Genomic DNA, 12,665 nt, shown 5'->3' with positions numbered 1-12,665 from the left:
TTTTAAATTTTATAATACATCCGTTTCATAATACGAGATGTTTGGTTTGATCATTCGTCTTATTTAAAATTTAGTACAAATATAAAAAATGACAAGTCGTGGTTAAAGTTATTTAAGTCACCAGCAAAATAAATGATATTTTTATAATTTTTTTGAATAAGATAAATAGTCAAACATTAGAAGAAAAAGTCAAACATTTTACATTATAAGCGGAGGGAGTAGTAGTTATTTTTTTAAAAAAAATATTAAATAGCTATTTAAAATTAGATAATATTTTATCTTGCATTACTACAGGAACACAACCCATGGCAACTCTTCAAATGCTTCTATAAAAGTTTATTATGGGTTTCTTCGGTAATTTATTTTCGGTATTTGCGTTTAGATCGCTTAGATCACGTATATAAAAAATATTTATAAATTATTTTCATTTGTAAATATGTTGTTTAATTTTTTATTTACAAATCAATTTCTCATAAAATAAATGGTTGAACGTTGATTCAAAAGACAACTATATTCAAATAAAAATACATAATTAGTATTTTAATTTATTTCTTAATTAAGCTAGTTTTTATACAGACAGTTTGTATATACGATGTTATATTCACGCTGGTTAGCGGGCACGCTGGCACGCCTGTGTTAGCCATTTTGCAACAAAAGTATTGTCGCCAAAGCTAATCAAGGTGGCAGGTCAATCTCTAGGATGTGCCATCCAAGTTTTGAAGGTGCTCATAGAGATAGGGTTTGCTTGTATGCGTTTTTAGATATGTTTAAAGGCAGAGCCCATTGTAGACTGTATCTTAAGCCACGTCAGCAACAAAAGTCTATTTTATAATGATACATATAAAGGTAGAGCCAGATATAGTTTCTTCATTAATGCAATAAAATATTTTTTATTAAGCTAGTTTTCTTTTTATACATTCTTATATAATAAAGTTTTCTTAATAAATACTAAGAGTCGACTTTAAGCTGTTGTCATGCATGGCAACAGCTTTTCTCTCTTATTCCCTCTTTTTCCTCCACATCACTAAATTTGCTTATATGACGATTGAGAGAGTCAGCTAATATTGTACGTGCCTTAGGAGATAGTGTGTGTTGTCCTGTGTTTTGAAAAAGGCAGCAAACCACAGTTTTTATTTTTACTCTAGCACAAAATCCTATTTTCCAAAAACGAATACGCAGTAGATTCGTCCGTTTGAACCGGTAGTGGCAAACGAGACGCTATCAGTCTGTCACTGTGCTTCTCTCTACTGCACGCACGCACGACGACTGAACCCGAAGTTGCCGCTGCTCCATCCATGCCGGCCACCTTGTCTATATACCGTTTTGTCCTCTCCTCCCTCTCTCTCTCTCTCTCTCTCTCTCTCTCTCTCTCTGTCTAAATCTCTCTCTGATCCTGGGCTGTTAGTGAGCAGTAACATCGATCGATTCAATCGAATGGAAAAAGAAGATTGAGTGAACAAACAAGAGGTAGAATTCAGTTACGCCATTAGCTGGTTTGCAGCTATTGGTGGATACAAGAGTCGTTGTTCATGGCTGTGAGTGATCACAAAACTCATTATTATTATTGGTTATTCAGTTCTTGGATAGGGAAGGAGGCAAGAACTCTTTATTGTTCTTCCTTGTTGGTTCAGATTCTTTGCAGTTAAATCGTTCTCTGCGTCTTCTATTGATCTAGTGATCTTTCGTCAGGAAACATGTAGTATTTATATCATCTCAATGGACCTCTAGGAATCCCAAACTCTTGTTATCGTTGCACCATTTTTCTTCAGTCTGTCAATTGATCTGCAGAAACTTTGCGAAGAATTTCTGCCTAGACTGATTCACATTGATACAAGTCCCCAAAAAGTCATGCCATCTTCTGTTTGGAAAACAAGATTAAGCCCCTGATCGATTTGATCACACATGCATTCTCTACCTGCTGCAGGTCCGGCTGGACCCGGGCTATCTGAAGATAGGGATGACTCCTCCCCAATTCAGCACTTCATCACCACCATCTCCTCAACTCATCAGCACTCCCCTCAATTGGACCATTGATGTCTCAGATGTGAGTGGCACGTCACCCCATGCTGTCTGTTTCTGTCTGTCACACCTTGATCCCTTCTAGGCAGCCATGGATCCATTTGAAACACATGAGATTTCTTGACTAAATTCATGACCTGATTGGCATAATGCTTTTGGTCTGCTTAACTGACACACAGTGTGATCCTTTAGTTCTATGTTGATTTTTTTTTATTTCTGCTTTCTTGGTTCAGGTAAGAACAATCAAGGTCACCAACATCTCCATGTCGGCGACTGCTGACAACATCAAGGAGTTCTTCTCCTTCTCTGGTGAGGTTGAATACGTGGAAATGCGAAGGTCAGTACACTAGTCCTCGATCGTGCAAGACCATTCATTAATCAGCATGATTTGTTTCTTATGCCATTGCTGTTGGAGCTCTCTTAAATTGCAGGGAGTCAGAGACATCACAAGTTGCCTATGTGACCTTCAAGGAGTTCCATGGAGCGGACACAGCCCTGCTCCTCTCCGTGAGTTCTTACTCTGAATGCATGCGTCTGGGCTTCATCCATTTTATCTCTGATCCTTGTGTTTTATTTTTCCTGTTCCTCTCTTTACCTGCAATCTTGAGAGTTCTTTCAAACTTCAATCTTGAAATGCTTTCAAATATGGATTCTTGAAATGGTTTTAAATCTTCAAATGTCTTGATGAACTTTGTTTTTTTCAGGGAGCGAGCATATCTGAAGCTTCGGTGAACATTACACCAGTGGAAGACTATGTGCTGCCTCCAGAAGCCTACTTTCAGAGACAGGTGAGAATTTGAGGGGAGCACATGTTCTTCGCTTGCAATGAGATCACCGTGATTGGAATAATTCTGAACAATTCTGTGGGTGCTCATCTTTGGATTGGAATTATGTACAAGGAGACGAGCTCGCCGAGGACGCCGACGGAGGCGGCGGTGAAGAAAGCGGAGGAGGTGGTGAGCACGATGCTGGCGAAGGGCTTCGTGCTGAGCAAGGACGCCCTGAAGCGTGCCCGGTCGTTCGACGACCGGCACCAGCTGCTGTCGACGGCGAGCGCGCGGGTGGCGTCGCTGGACCGCCGGTTCGGGCTCAGCGACAAGTTCAGCGCCGGGACGGCGGCGGCGCGCGGCGCCGTGCGCGGCGTGGACGAGCGGTTCCAGGTGTCGGAGCTCGCCCGGGTCGCGGTCGCCGCGGCCGAGCAGGGCGCGGCGAGCGTGGTGGCGGGGAGCCCCTACGCGTCGCGCGGCGCCGCGTGGGTATCCGCCGCCATGGGCGCCGTCGCCCGGGCCGCGTTCGACGTCGGCGCCATGACGAAGGAGAAGGTGGAGCGGGCCGAGGAGGAGGACCACCTGGGCAGGACGGACAACGGCGCCGGCGCCAGCGCCGGCGACGTTGCGCACTCGCAGGTGCAGGCCGCGCCGCCCGCGCACGCGCACGCAGCTCGCGAACCAGATGGCCACCACAAGAACAAGGCACTGTAGATGTTACGACAATTTTTGTTCTCTTCTGGTTAATTATCTGCGAGGTGTAATAATTATGGTTCTTAGACTACATCAACGATGCAATGCTAGATTGCTAATAAATTTATTTACGACGGAGATTAACAAGGGGAATTAGATTGGACATGCTGATCGATCAATCACACTCGTCCTTGCTCGTTGATGATCTTGATCAAGATCAGCCATGGCATTGCATGGACAAACTTCCATGTGGAGGCGGGACGGCGGAGGAAGTCCGGCCACCGTGGATAACATAATGAGCTCGCCGGAGTTCGCGATGCCTCGCTGTCGTTGCAGTGACGTGGAGTAGAGTTCATCGGAGCAGCAGACGGCTGGAGGAAGGAACGCATGGGCGGCGCCGGCGCGGCGGGTGCCCCCGGACCCCCGGTGATCTCGTACGGTACGTCCTAGACTGTGCAGGCAAGTACCATATTAACTAGAAAGAACACGCGGCTTCGCCGCAGTGCAATGTAGATGGGCAGGTACAATAGTAACATGTAACATATTTTAAGAAGATAAGAGAGAAAAGAGATTTGTAGCCAGTTATAGCACGGACTCCAAGACACAAGACAGGTGGTGAACAATGTAGTATATATTTTGAAGGTAACTATTGTATGAATTGACTATTAAATTGACTATAGATGATTTGGAGCTAATAATTGGCTATACTATTTAACTTGCTCTTATATATGGAAAAATTAACTTTTTGACACTCTTAGAAATGGTGCTAACATATTTGTCACTGAGTCCATATGTCATAGACACATGAGGGCCCACATGTCATAGATAGCAGGTGGCAAATATGTTAGGTTTCATTTTTTAGGGTGGCAAAAAGTTAAATGCCCCCTTATATATACCTATTATAAAAAGCAACAGTGTCCTACTATCTGTAAATTCGGTCCGTTTCGTGACCGAATTTAGACTCAACAACAACAACATGTTCGGGGTAATGTGTTCCTAAGCAAACAACATGTTCGGGGTTCGATCTAGGGCTAGCGCATGCATCCGACGTGTGTTTTTCTTAATTTAGGATATCGTATCTACTCTTTTAAAAGCAGGTGTTTTGCATGCTTGTTTAAAAACAAACCAAGCATATGTTTACCTATTTTTTTTAAAAAAACAAAAAGATGTTTTATCTGGATCGAACATAAAATTGATATCTAATTTGGATTTCAATCAACCATTCCAGAATTATAAGAATTACATGGGAGAAGAAGAGCTTGCATGGGGGATAAGAAGGTAAAGGCAGATAGGAGAAAAGAAGAAAGGAAAATAAAGAAGAAAAGAAGAAGAAATGATATACTCCCTCCCAAAATTTTTATTTGACGTAACATTAATTATTTTCGTACGGAGAGAGTAAAAGGTAAAGAAGAGAAGAGAAAAAGAAGACAAAAGAAAAGAGAATTAAGAAGATTTGTAAAAAATGGAAATTAAGAAGATATCTGTTTAAAATTGAATACTTGCGTCAAATAAAAACCATAAAAAGGCGTAGGATATAGATGTTGAACACTATTTACTATTATCAAATATAAGCTTTTAAATGCAACATACGATTGTAAAATCAATTGTATTTTGACTACAATTTTTCCTTGACGACGTTCAATTTATTTAATTTGCTATATCTCTTATTATAAAAATTGATAGTGTTTTTGCTATTCGTCTTTTTACCCACCTCCTGCGTGGTCTTCCTTTTTGTCCAACTGCTCTAACTTGAGTGAGTTGCGGCATGTAGAACAATAACAGCGTGTTCGTTTCGTAAGTGAAAGTTCACCGGTTCAATCCTCGTCGAGAGTATGTTTTGTGTTTCTTTCTTTTTCTTTTTAGTAATGCTTGTTCGAAAACTGTTGTTTCCACATGATTCACACTTGACCTTAGTAAAAAAAGTTTGTACCTCAATGGTCAAAGCATTGATCATAAACTTAGATATGCTAGGTTTAAACCATAACAAAGTCATTTTTAATTTATTTTTGTCTTTACCTGCCGGTATGATCAGTCAAGTGAGAATGGAAGACCATCTATATTATTAAATTAGTTTATTATGTTGATCGTAATTTATTTTTATCAATTATAAGCTTATCGATGCAACCTACATTTCTTAAATCAATCATATGTTTATCATAATTTACTATTTCCGACTTGACACACAATTTATTTTTAAAACTTATTTAAATTTACATAATTAAAATTAACTTGACCTGGAGCAGCACGTGCACGTGCGCGCGCACACACAATATATATTATATATACACACATATATATATACACATATATATATATATAATGTGCTCAATCAATATAATGATTAATTATGCATGACGTTAACTATGTTTTAAAATTGATATTTAATATTATTGTTCTAAACTATTTTTATAGCCATTTATTATACTTATGGTACTACATTCATATAGTAGAAAAATGCATCCAACGTGTCTTTTGATAAATAGTGCTGGTATTATTCCATTTATAATTGATTGCTTTTTTAGTTTCCTTATATATAAAAAAGATAAGAAGCCGCACATGTTTAAGATAAAGAGAGAGAAGCCAGTGTGCGATTCTCTAATTAAACTATTAAAGAAGTGAGAGATCAGAGATAAGGAGAAAGACGACACGCAACTACGCAAGCGATCTGGAAGAGACGAGCAGTGCTGAACTGCTGTTGAAAATCGGACGGTTGTTGTTGCGCCATGTGGACGTGCTCATCGGCCGAGAATTTGCTTGGAATTCGGTATTGGAGATTAACGACAAGTTTTGTCCCACCTCGCTAAATTTGATGTTCGCGACATATACATAAAAGGTTTTCCACGAAGGCAGGTGTTGCCTCTTCGGGGGCACCTTTGTTCCTAATCAGGTCTTGCACTTGGTGCTTCACGTGTACCCACGTGTACGGTTTGTACACGTAGCAACTCTATAACATGGGTGCCTAAGCTTTTTTGTTTTTTCCTCAATATTCCTAACTTCCGTCTGACATTCGACGTTAGTTAAAAATAATCATTTTTGAAGTGTATCGAAAAAAATAATGCTTCCACAACTTGCATTCTCAAACATGATAGTTTCCTAACTTCCGTCTGACATTCGACCTTAGTTAAAAATAATCATTTTTGAAGTGTATCGAAAAAAATAATGCTTCCACAACTTGCATTCTCAAACATGATATTTTCTCTTCCAATATGAGTGTAGTTGGTAGCTCGTTGGCTCGACCACACTGTAATAAAGTATTTCATATTTACATTTAGTAAAAAAACTTTTTGAAAACACAGTGTAAACAGAAACACTTGTATACATGCCTGAATATTTACTCTTATGAACACATATATGCACATCCCCCATATATATATATATATATATATATATATATATATATATATACCTTTTAGAGATTAATTATGATATCCTCGAGTCTAAGGCTTAAGTTTAGGTAGGCAATTTCCACCGCAAAGAAACTTAACCAGATAAATTATGCCTAGTATATTTTTTTCTAAAACGTTTATAATCATTTAGAAAACACAAGCTAGTACTATCATAATTATCGTGCGAACCGTAAAGAAATCATGATAATCACGAGATAACCGCACTCCGCCGGGCAGCGGCTTTGGAGGGCTCACGGTTTGGTGAACCATGATGGAGCTATGGCTATTGTAGTGACAATAGCAGCCAACTACACCCATCATTTCTATGCCAATCTACAAAGGATACTCATCTCCTTCCTTATCTTATCTTATCTTACCTTAATAACTACGTAAAAAAAAACGAAGTCGTCGTTCTTCCGTCTGTCCGATCTTATCGAATGCATTCAGTATTAGAGAGTAAAACAAAAGGTCCAAAAGAAACTCTTATCCCATTTCCAGTTGCACGAGACATGGTAACAATAGTGGCTCTTCTTCCCTCTTATATTCCAAAAAAAGGTAGTTACTGTTCTTTGTTATATGCAACAAAAAAAATATACATGGTTAGATCCAAACTACAGGATATCATCTCATCAAGCAAAGTACGTCTAGCATTAGAGTGTGATTGTTTTATTTTTTCGTGAAAAAAGGTTAAACGGCATATTTGCAAGCGAACAATAATTTATAAACAAAATAAAATCTATATATAAAAATATAGCCTAGAAAATAAACTTCGGTGACAAACTCTAAATTTAAATTTAAAATTAAAATTTTAGCTTATAAACATAAGTAGCAAGTAACCGATTATAGGTTTGTTTTACGTTATCCACAGTGCCCGGACGTCCTCCTCCGCTGTCCCACCGCAACAAGGAAGTTTGTTTAAAACTATTTTAAATTACAATAATCCTAAATTAGAACAAATGTGGCCTGAAACCAGTTCATCCTGATATGTGTTGAGAATGACTGAAATCCTTCCGGTGGCAAAAAAAAAGGGTTACTTGCTGGTTAGTTAAGTAGATAGTGCATCAATTATGTAATTATGGGCAAACTCAAAATCGGTTTATTTTTATTTTTATAACAACAATAATAAGTTGTATTTTCAAAATCAGTTACTTTTTAACTTTAAATTTGGATTGATTTTAGGGTTTTCATCATACTTTATTTTTTAGTCTTGTTTTTAATCGCTAAGAATATATATATTATTTTTATTCATAAATTATTTTTTATTTGAAAATATGTTGCTTGGTTTTTTTAGAAAAAACCAAACAATTACCCCCTAAGTGTGATATCCTCAAGTCTATAAGGCTTGAGCTTAGATAGGTAAGTTCCACCATAAGTAATCTAACAACTTAAGTTATACTCCATTCATTTCATATTATATGACCTTTTGACTATACCTATATATATATATTTATTAATCAATGTATATTATTTGTATATGTCTAAATTCATTAGCATCGATATGAGTCTAAATAATGCAAGAAAATCTTACTCGTGAAACATAAAAAGTATCACATCCGTTTAATAATGTAAGATGTTTGATTTTTTTATTGCAACGTTTGATCATTCGTCTTATTCAAAAGTTTAGTACAAATATAAAAAATGACAAGTCGTGCATAAAGTTCTTTTGATAATAAAGTAAGTCATAAAGTTCTTTTGATAATAAAGTAAGTCATAAAGTTCTTTTGATAATAAAGTAAGTCATAAGCAAAATAAATAATCAAACATTGCAACCAAAATAGTCAAACATCTTATATTATGAAACAGGGTAACTTTTATGTTTTCTTTCAAAAGTCTTTATAATCATTTAGATAATACAAACTAGTACACTCCTATGGAGCTATGGTTATTGTAGTGACAATAGCAGCCAACTGTGGCCGTCATTTCTACAATAATCAAAAGGGTACCCATCTCCTTCTGTCGACGGCGAGCGCGCGGATGGCGTCGCTGGACCGCCGGTTCGGGCTCAGCGACAAGTTCAGTGCCGGGACGGCGGGGCGGGCGGTTCCAGGTGTCGGAGCTCGCCAGCGTCGCGGTCGCCGCGGCCGAGCAGGGCGCGGCGAGCGTGGTGGCGGGGAGCCCCTACGCGTCGCGCGGCGCCGCGTGGGTGTCCGCCGCCATGGGCGCCGTCGCCTGGGCCGCGTTCGACGTCGGCGCCATGACGAAGGAGAAGGTGGAGCGGGCCGAGGAGGAGGACCACATGGGCAGGAAGGAGGACAACGGCGCCGGCGCCAGCGCCGGCGACGTCGCGCACGCGCAGGTGCAGGTCGACGCGCCGCCCGCGCACGCGCACGCAGCTCGTGAACCAGATGGCCAGCAGAGCGTGGCACAAGAACAAGCCAACAAGGCACTGCAGATGTTACGACAATTTTTGTTCTCTTCAGGTTAATTATCTGCGAGGTGTAATAATTATGTTTCTTAGACTACATCAACGATGCAATGCTAGATTGCTAATAAATTTATTTACGATGGAGATTAACAAGGGGAATTAGATTGGACATGCTGATCGATCAATCACTCCCGTCCTTGCTCATTTGATGATCTTGATCAAGATCAGCCATGACATTGCATGGACAAACTTCCCTGTGGCGGCGGGACGGCGGAGTAAGTCCGGCCACCGTTGATAACGTAATGGGCTCGCCAGAGTTCGCGATGCCTCACTGTCGTTGCAGCGACGTGGAGTCGAGTTCATCGGACCAGCAGACGGCCGGAGGAAGGAACGCATAGGCGGCGCCGGCGCAGTGGGTGCCCGCGGTGATCTCGTACGGTACGCGTCCTAGACCGTCTGCAGGTAACCGTAGTAACGACAAGTTTTGTCCCACCTCGCTAAATTTGATGTTTGCGGTATATAGATAAAATGTTTTCCACCTCAGCAGGTGTTGCCTCTTCGGGGGCACCTTTGTTTCTAGGCAGGTCGTGCGCTGGGAGCTTCACGTGTACGGTTTGTAGCAATTCTATAAATGAAAAAATTCTGACTTTGATTTCAGGTCAATATATATATGCGTCTGACAATGGGCGCCCAAGCTTTTTTTTTTGTATTTTTCTCAATATTCTAACTTATTATTTGTTTTTTCTCAATATTCCAACTTCATGTGTTACTATTTGGGACACACATTCAACTTTAGTTAAGAATAATCTTTTTTTCAAGTGTATCGGAAGAAAATTGCTCCCTCCCACAACTTGCATTTTTTTCTCAATATTCCAACTTTTTTTTGTTTTTTTCTCAATATTCCAACTTATTTTTTTCTCAATATTCCAACTTATTGTGTTACTATTTGGGACACACATCCACGTTACATTTCGACTTTAGTTAAGAATAATCTTTTTTTCAAGTGTATCGGAAGAAAATTGCTCCCTCCCACAACTTGCATTTTTTTCTCAATATTCCAACTTTTTTTTGTTTTTTTCTCAATATTCCAACTTATTTTTTTCTCAATATTCCAACTTATTGTGTTACTATTTGGGACACACATCCACGTTACATTTCGACTTTAGTTAATAATAATATTTTTTGAAGTGTATCGAAAAAATGCTTCCACAACTTGCATTTTAAAACATGATATTTTTCCTCTCAATACCAGTGTAGTTGGTAGCTCATTGGCTCGACAAGCACATAATTAATTGTTGTTAAGGGCACACCGTAATAAAGAATTTCTGAAGCCCCATTGGGGTGTATAATCATATAAGGAGAAAAAACTCCAGTAGGGTTACAGAAAAGAAAAAACTAATGACCGACCTAACCATCCTCACGCTCCACCAAGAACTGAGAGCGACAAGGCAGAGCTCAACGCGAGGCACCGATACTGACAATATAATAAGGTGGTACCAAGGATGTGAGAACGTCAATCCCAAGTCATCGTTGCCAAGCCTGTCGCCTTGCGATACCGCATCTCCGACTTCACGGCGTGTGCCTCCTCTTTACCAAGGTGCCTCCAAGACAAACAAAGCCAACACCGGATTCCCATGAACGCGTATATGCACATAATTAATAGAGAATTTCCAAGGTGCCTCCAAGACTAATAGAGAATTTCACATATGCATTTAGTCCTATGAATGCATATATGCACATAATTACTTACTATGGCTGGAAGGACAACGGCGCCGGAGCCAGCGCCGGCGCCACCCCGGCCACCGCCGGCGACGTCGCGCACGCGCAGGTGCAGGTCGAGGCGCCGCCCGCGCACGCGCACGCCTCTCGCGAACCAGATGGCCACCACAAGAACAAGGCACTGTAGATGTTACGACAATTTTTGTTCTCTTCAGGTTAATTAATTATCTGCGAGCCTGCGAGGTGTAATAATTATATTTCTAGATTGCTAATAAAGTAATTTATCATGGAGATTAACAAGGGGAATTAGATTAGAGATGCTGATCAATCACTCTCGTTCTAATGAATGGAAAACACAGACAATGAAAACATCATTATAGTAATTTCGCTTTGTTAAAAATTGCCATATACCTTTTCAAACTGAAAAGAACTTGTGCGATAAATAGTTGTTATGTATTATATGATCACTTAATATTTTTTTAAATATCTTTTTAAGGGTATCATTGAGGCTTCTTGCACTCACCTTAGCAGGATTCCCCGGTGAAAAACGAATACAAATGCTGAGACGAGTGGCGATGGCGCTACGATATCGTGTCAGAGAGGCAGGTCATGTTTTCGATTTTTCCGTCTTTAAGCAACTGGAGTCATTCTATTTTAGATGGCGATGGGTTGTAAGGCCATCCACACTGCACGACATGCCCTGAGGTGCCAGCTCAGCCTAGACCGTGGTCAGGCTACTCAGCCCACACTGCAGGCAGGCCCAAGGTTTTGAAACTAGAGATTCACAATGCTTGCGGCTTCAACCCAGCAGCCCAAACGGAAAATTACGGACTTGTCCCTAGCTATACAAGCTCGAGTGGAGCAGGAACTGCTCATTTCTCACCCGGTCGTTCAGCTGCCTCCCTCCTGGACTGGACGACGCCGGCAGCCCTCGCGCGACAACCACACTGACGACACGGATCTGGTGGCCTTCGCGACGACGACGACAACACCGGCGACACGGATCTGGCGGCCCCCGCGACGCTGCCGCCGCCGATGGCGTGGATCTGGCAGCCTCGCGACGACGACAACGACGGCAGCGTGGATCTGGCGGCCCTCGAGACGACGACAAAGACGACGGCACGGATCCGGCGGCCTCACGACAACGGCAGCACTGATTTTGTGGCCTCGCGATGACGACGATGGCGGCGGCTGCATGGATAGATTGGGCGCGTCTCGTGACGACGACGACGACGGTGGCACGGATTTTGCGGGAGGGCGAATCCAGGAGAAATCGTCCCGCATGCAACCGAGGCACATGGCGAAGAGACGACGTCGCCCAGTGCACGCCTCCAGCCACTTCCTTGCCAAGCTCGAGGTGAGGGTGCTCGTCCCTCCACTAGGGCACGAGGGTCTTGACGAGGCGAGCGAATGTGCCCGATTGGTATTCTCTTTCCTCCGTGGAGAGCTTGAGGCCGTGCGCTAACTCAGCGCACCGTGAATGGCCTAATATAACTTCTAGACTTGCAATATCTTTTCAACCAATTATAAGATTCCGCTACCACCTGCTTCCTTTTGTAACCAATCATATCATTTTTTTTCATTTAATTCCGTCGAATTTTTCATATGTGATTCTTAACCAATGATAACTACTTCCTCTACTGCACATCACCTGTCTGCTTATTAATACATGATTTTTGCTTTATTATGTGTTATTACTTGATCTTTTCAGTTGTA

The 12,665-nt window shown here is 41.1% G+C and overlaps 1 protein-coding gene across 2 annotated transcripts; it reads left to right on the top strand.

Moving 5' to 3' along the window:
* The first annotated feature begins 1,334 nt into the window (after positions 1-1,334).
* Positions 1,335-3,686, top strand: LOC102714595 (binding partner of ACD11 1-like). 2 transcript variants are annotated; one of them, XM_015842205.2, is made up of 6 exons: positions 1,335-1,535; positions 1,925-2,044; positions 2,253-2,356; positions 2,451-2,526; positions 2,724-2,807; positions 2,919-3,686. In XM_015842205.2, exons 1-6 carry the CDS (start codon positions 1,530-1,532, stop codon positions 3,498-3,500), a joined length of 972 nt encoding a protein of 323 aa, XP_015697691.2. In that variant the 5' UTR covers positions 1,335-1,529; the 3' UTR covers positions 3,501-3,686. The 2 variants fall into 2 exon arrangements, with proteins under 2 accessions (XP_015697691.2, XP_040384910.1); XM_040528976.1 differs by lacking the exon at positions 1,925-2,044 and having other exon boundaries at positions 1,336-1,535; positions 2,919-3,680.
* Positions 3,687-12,665: the final 8,979 nt, after the last annotated feature.

This window comes from Oryza brachyantha, chromosome 11, assembly GCF_000231095.2.
Source record: "Oryza brachyantha chromosome 11, ObraRS2, whole genome shotgun sequence".
Taxonomy (NCBI): domain Eukaryota; kingdom Viridiplantae; phylum Streptophyta; class Magnoliopsida; order Poales; family Poaceae; genus Oryza; species Oryza brachyantha.
Note: the sequence above shows the minus strand (reverse complement) of the source record. Positions and strands in the feature narration are given on the sequence as shown.

Bases quoted from the DNA above. Each gene is read 5' to 3' on its own strand.
- LOC102714595 (XM_015842205.2), top strand. The intron at 2,357-2,450 runs GTCAGTACACTA...CTTAAATTGCAG, and splicing joins GAATACGTGGAAATGCGAAG to GGAGTCAGAGACATCACAAG. The intron at 2,808-2,918 runs GTGAGAATTTGA...ATTATGTACAAG, and splicing joins AAGCCTACTTTCAGAGACAG to GAGACGAGCTCGCCGAGGAC.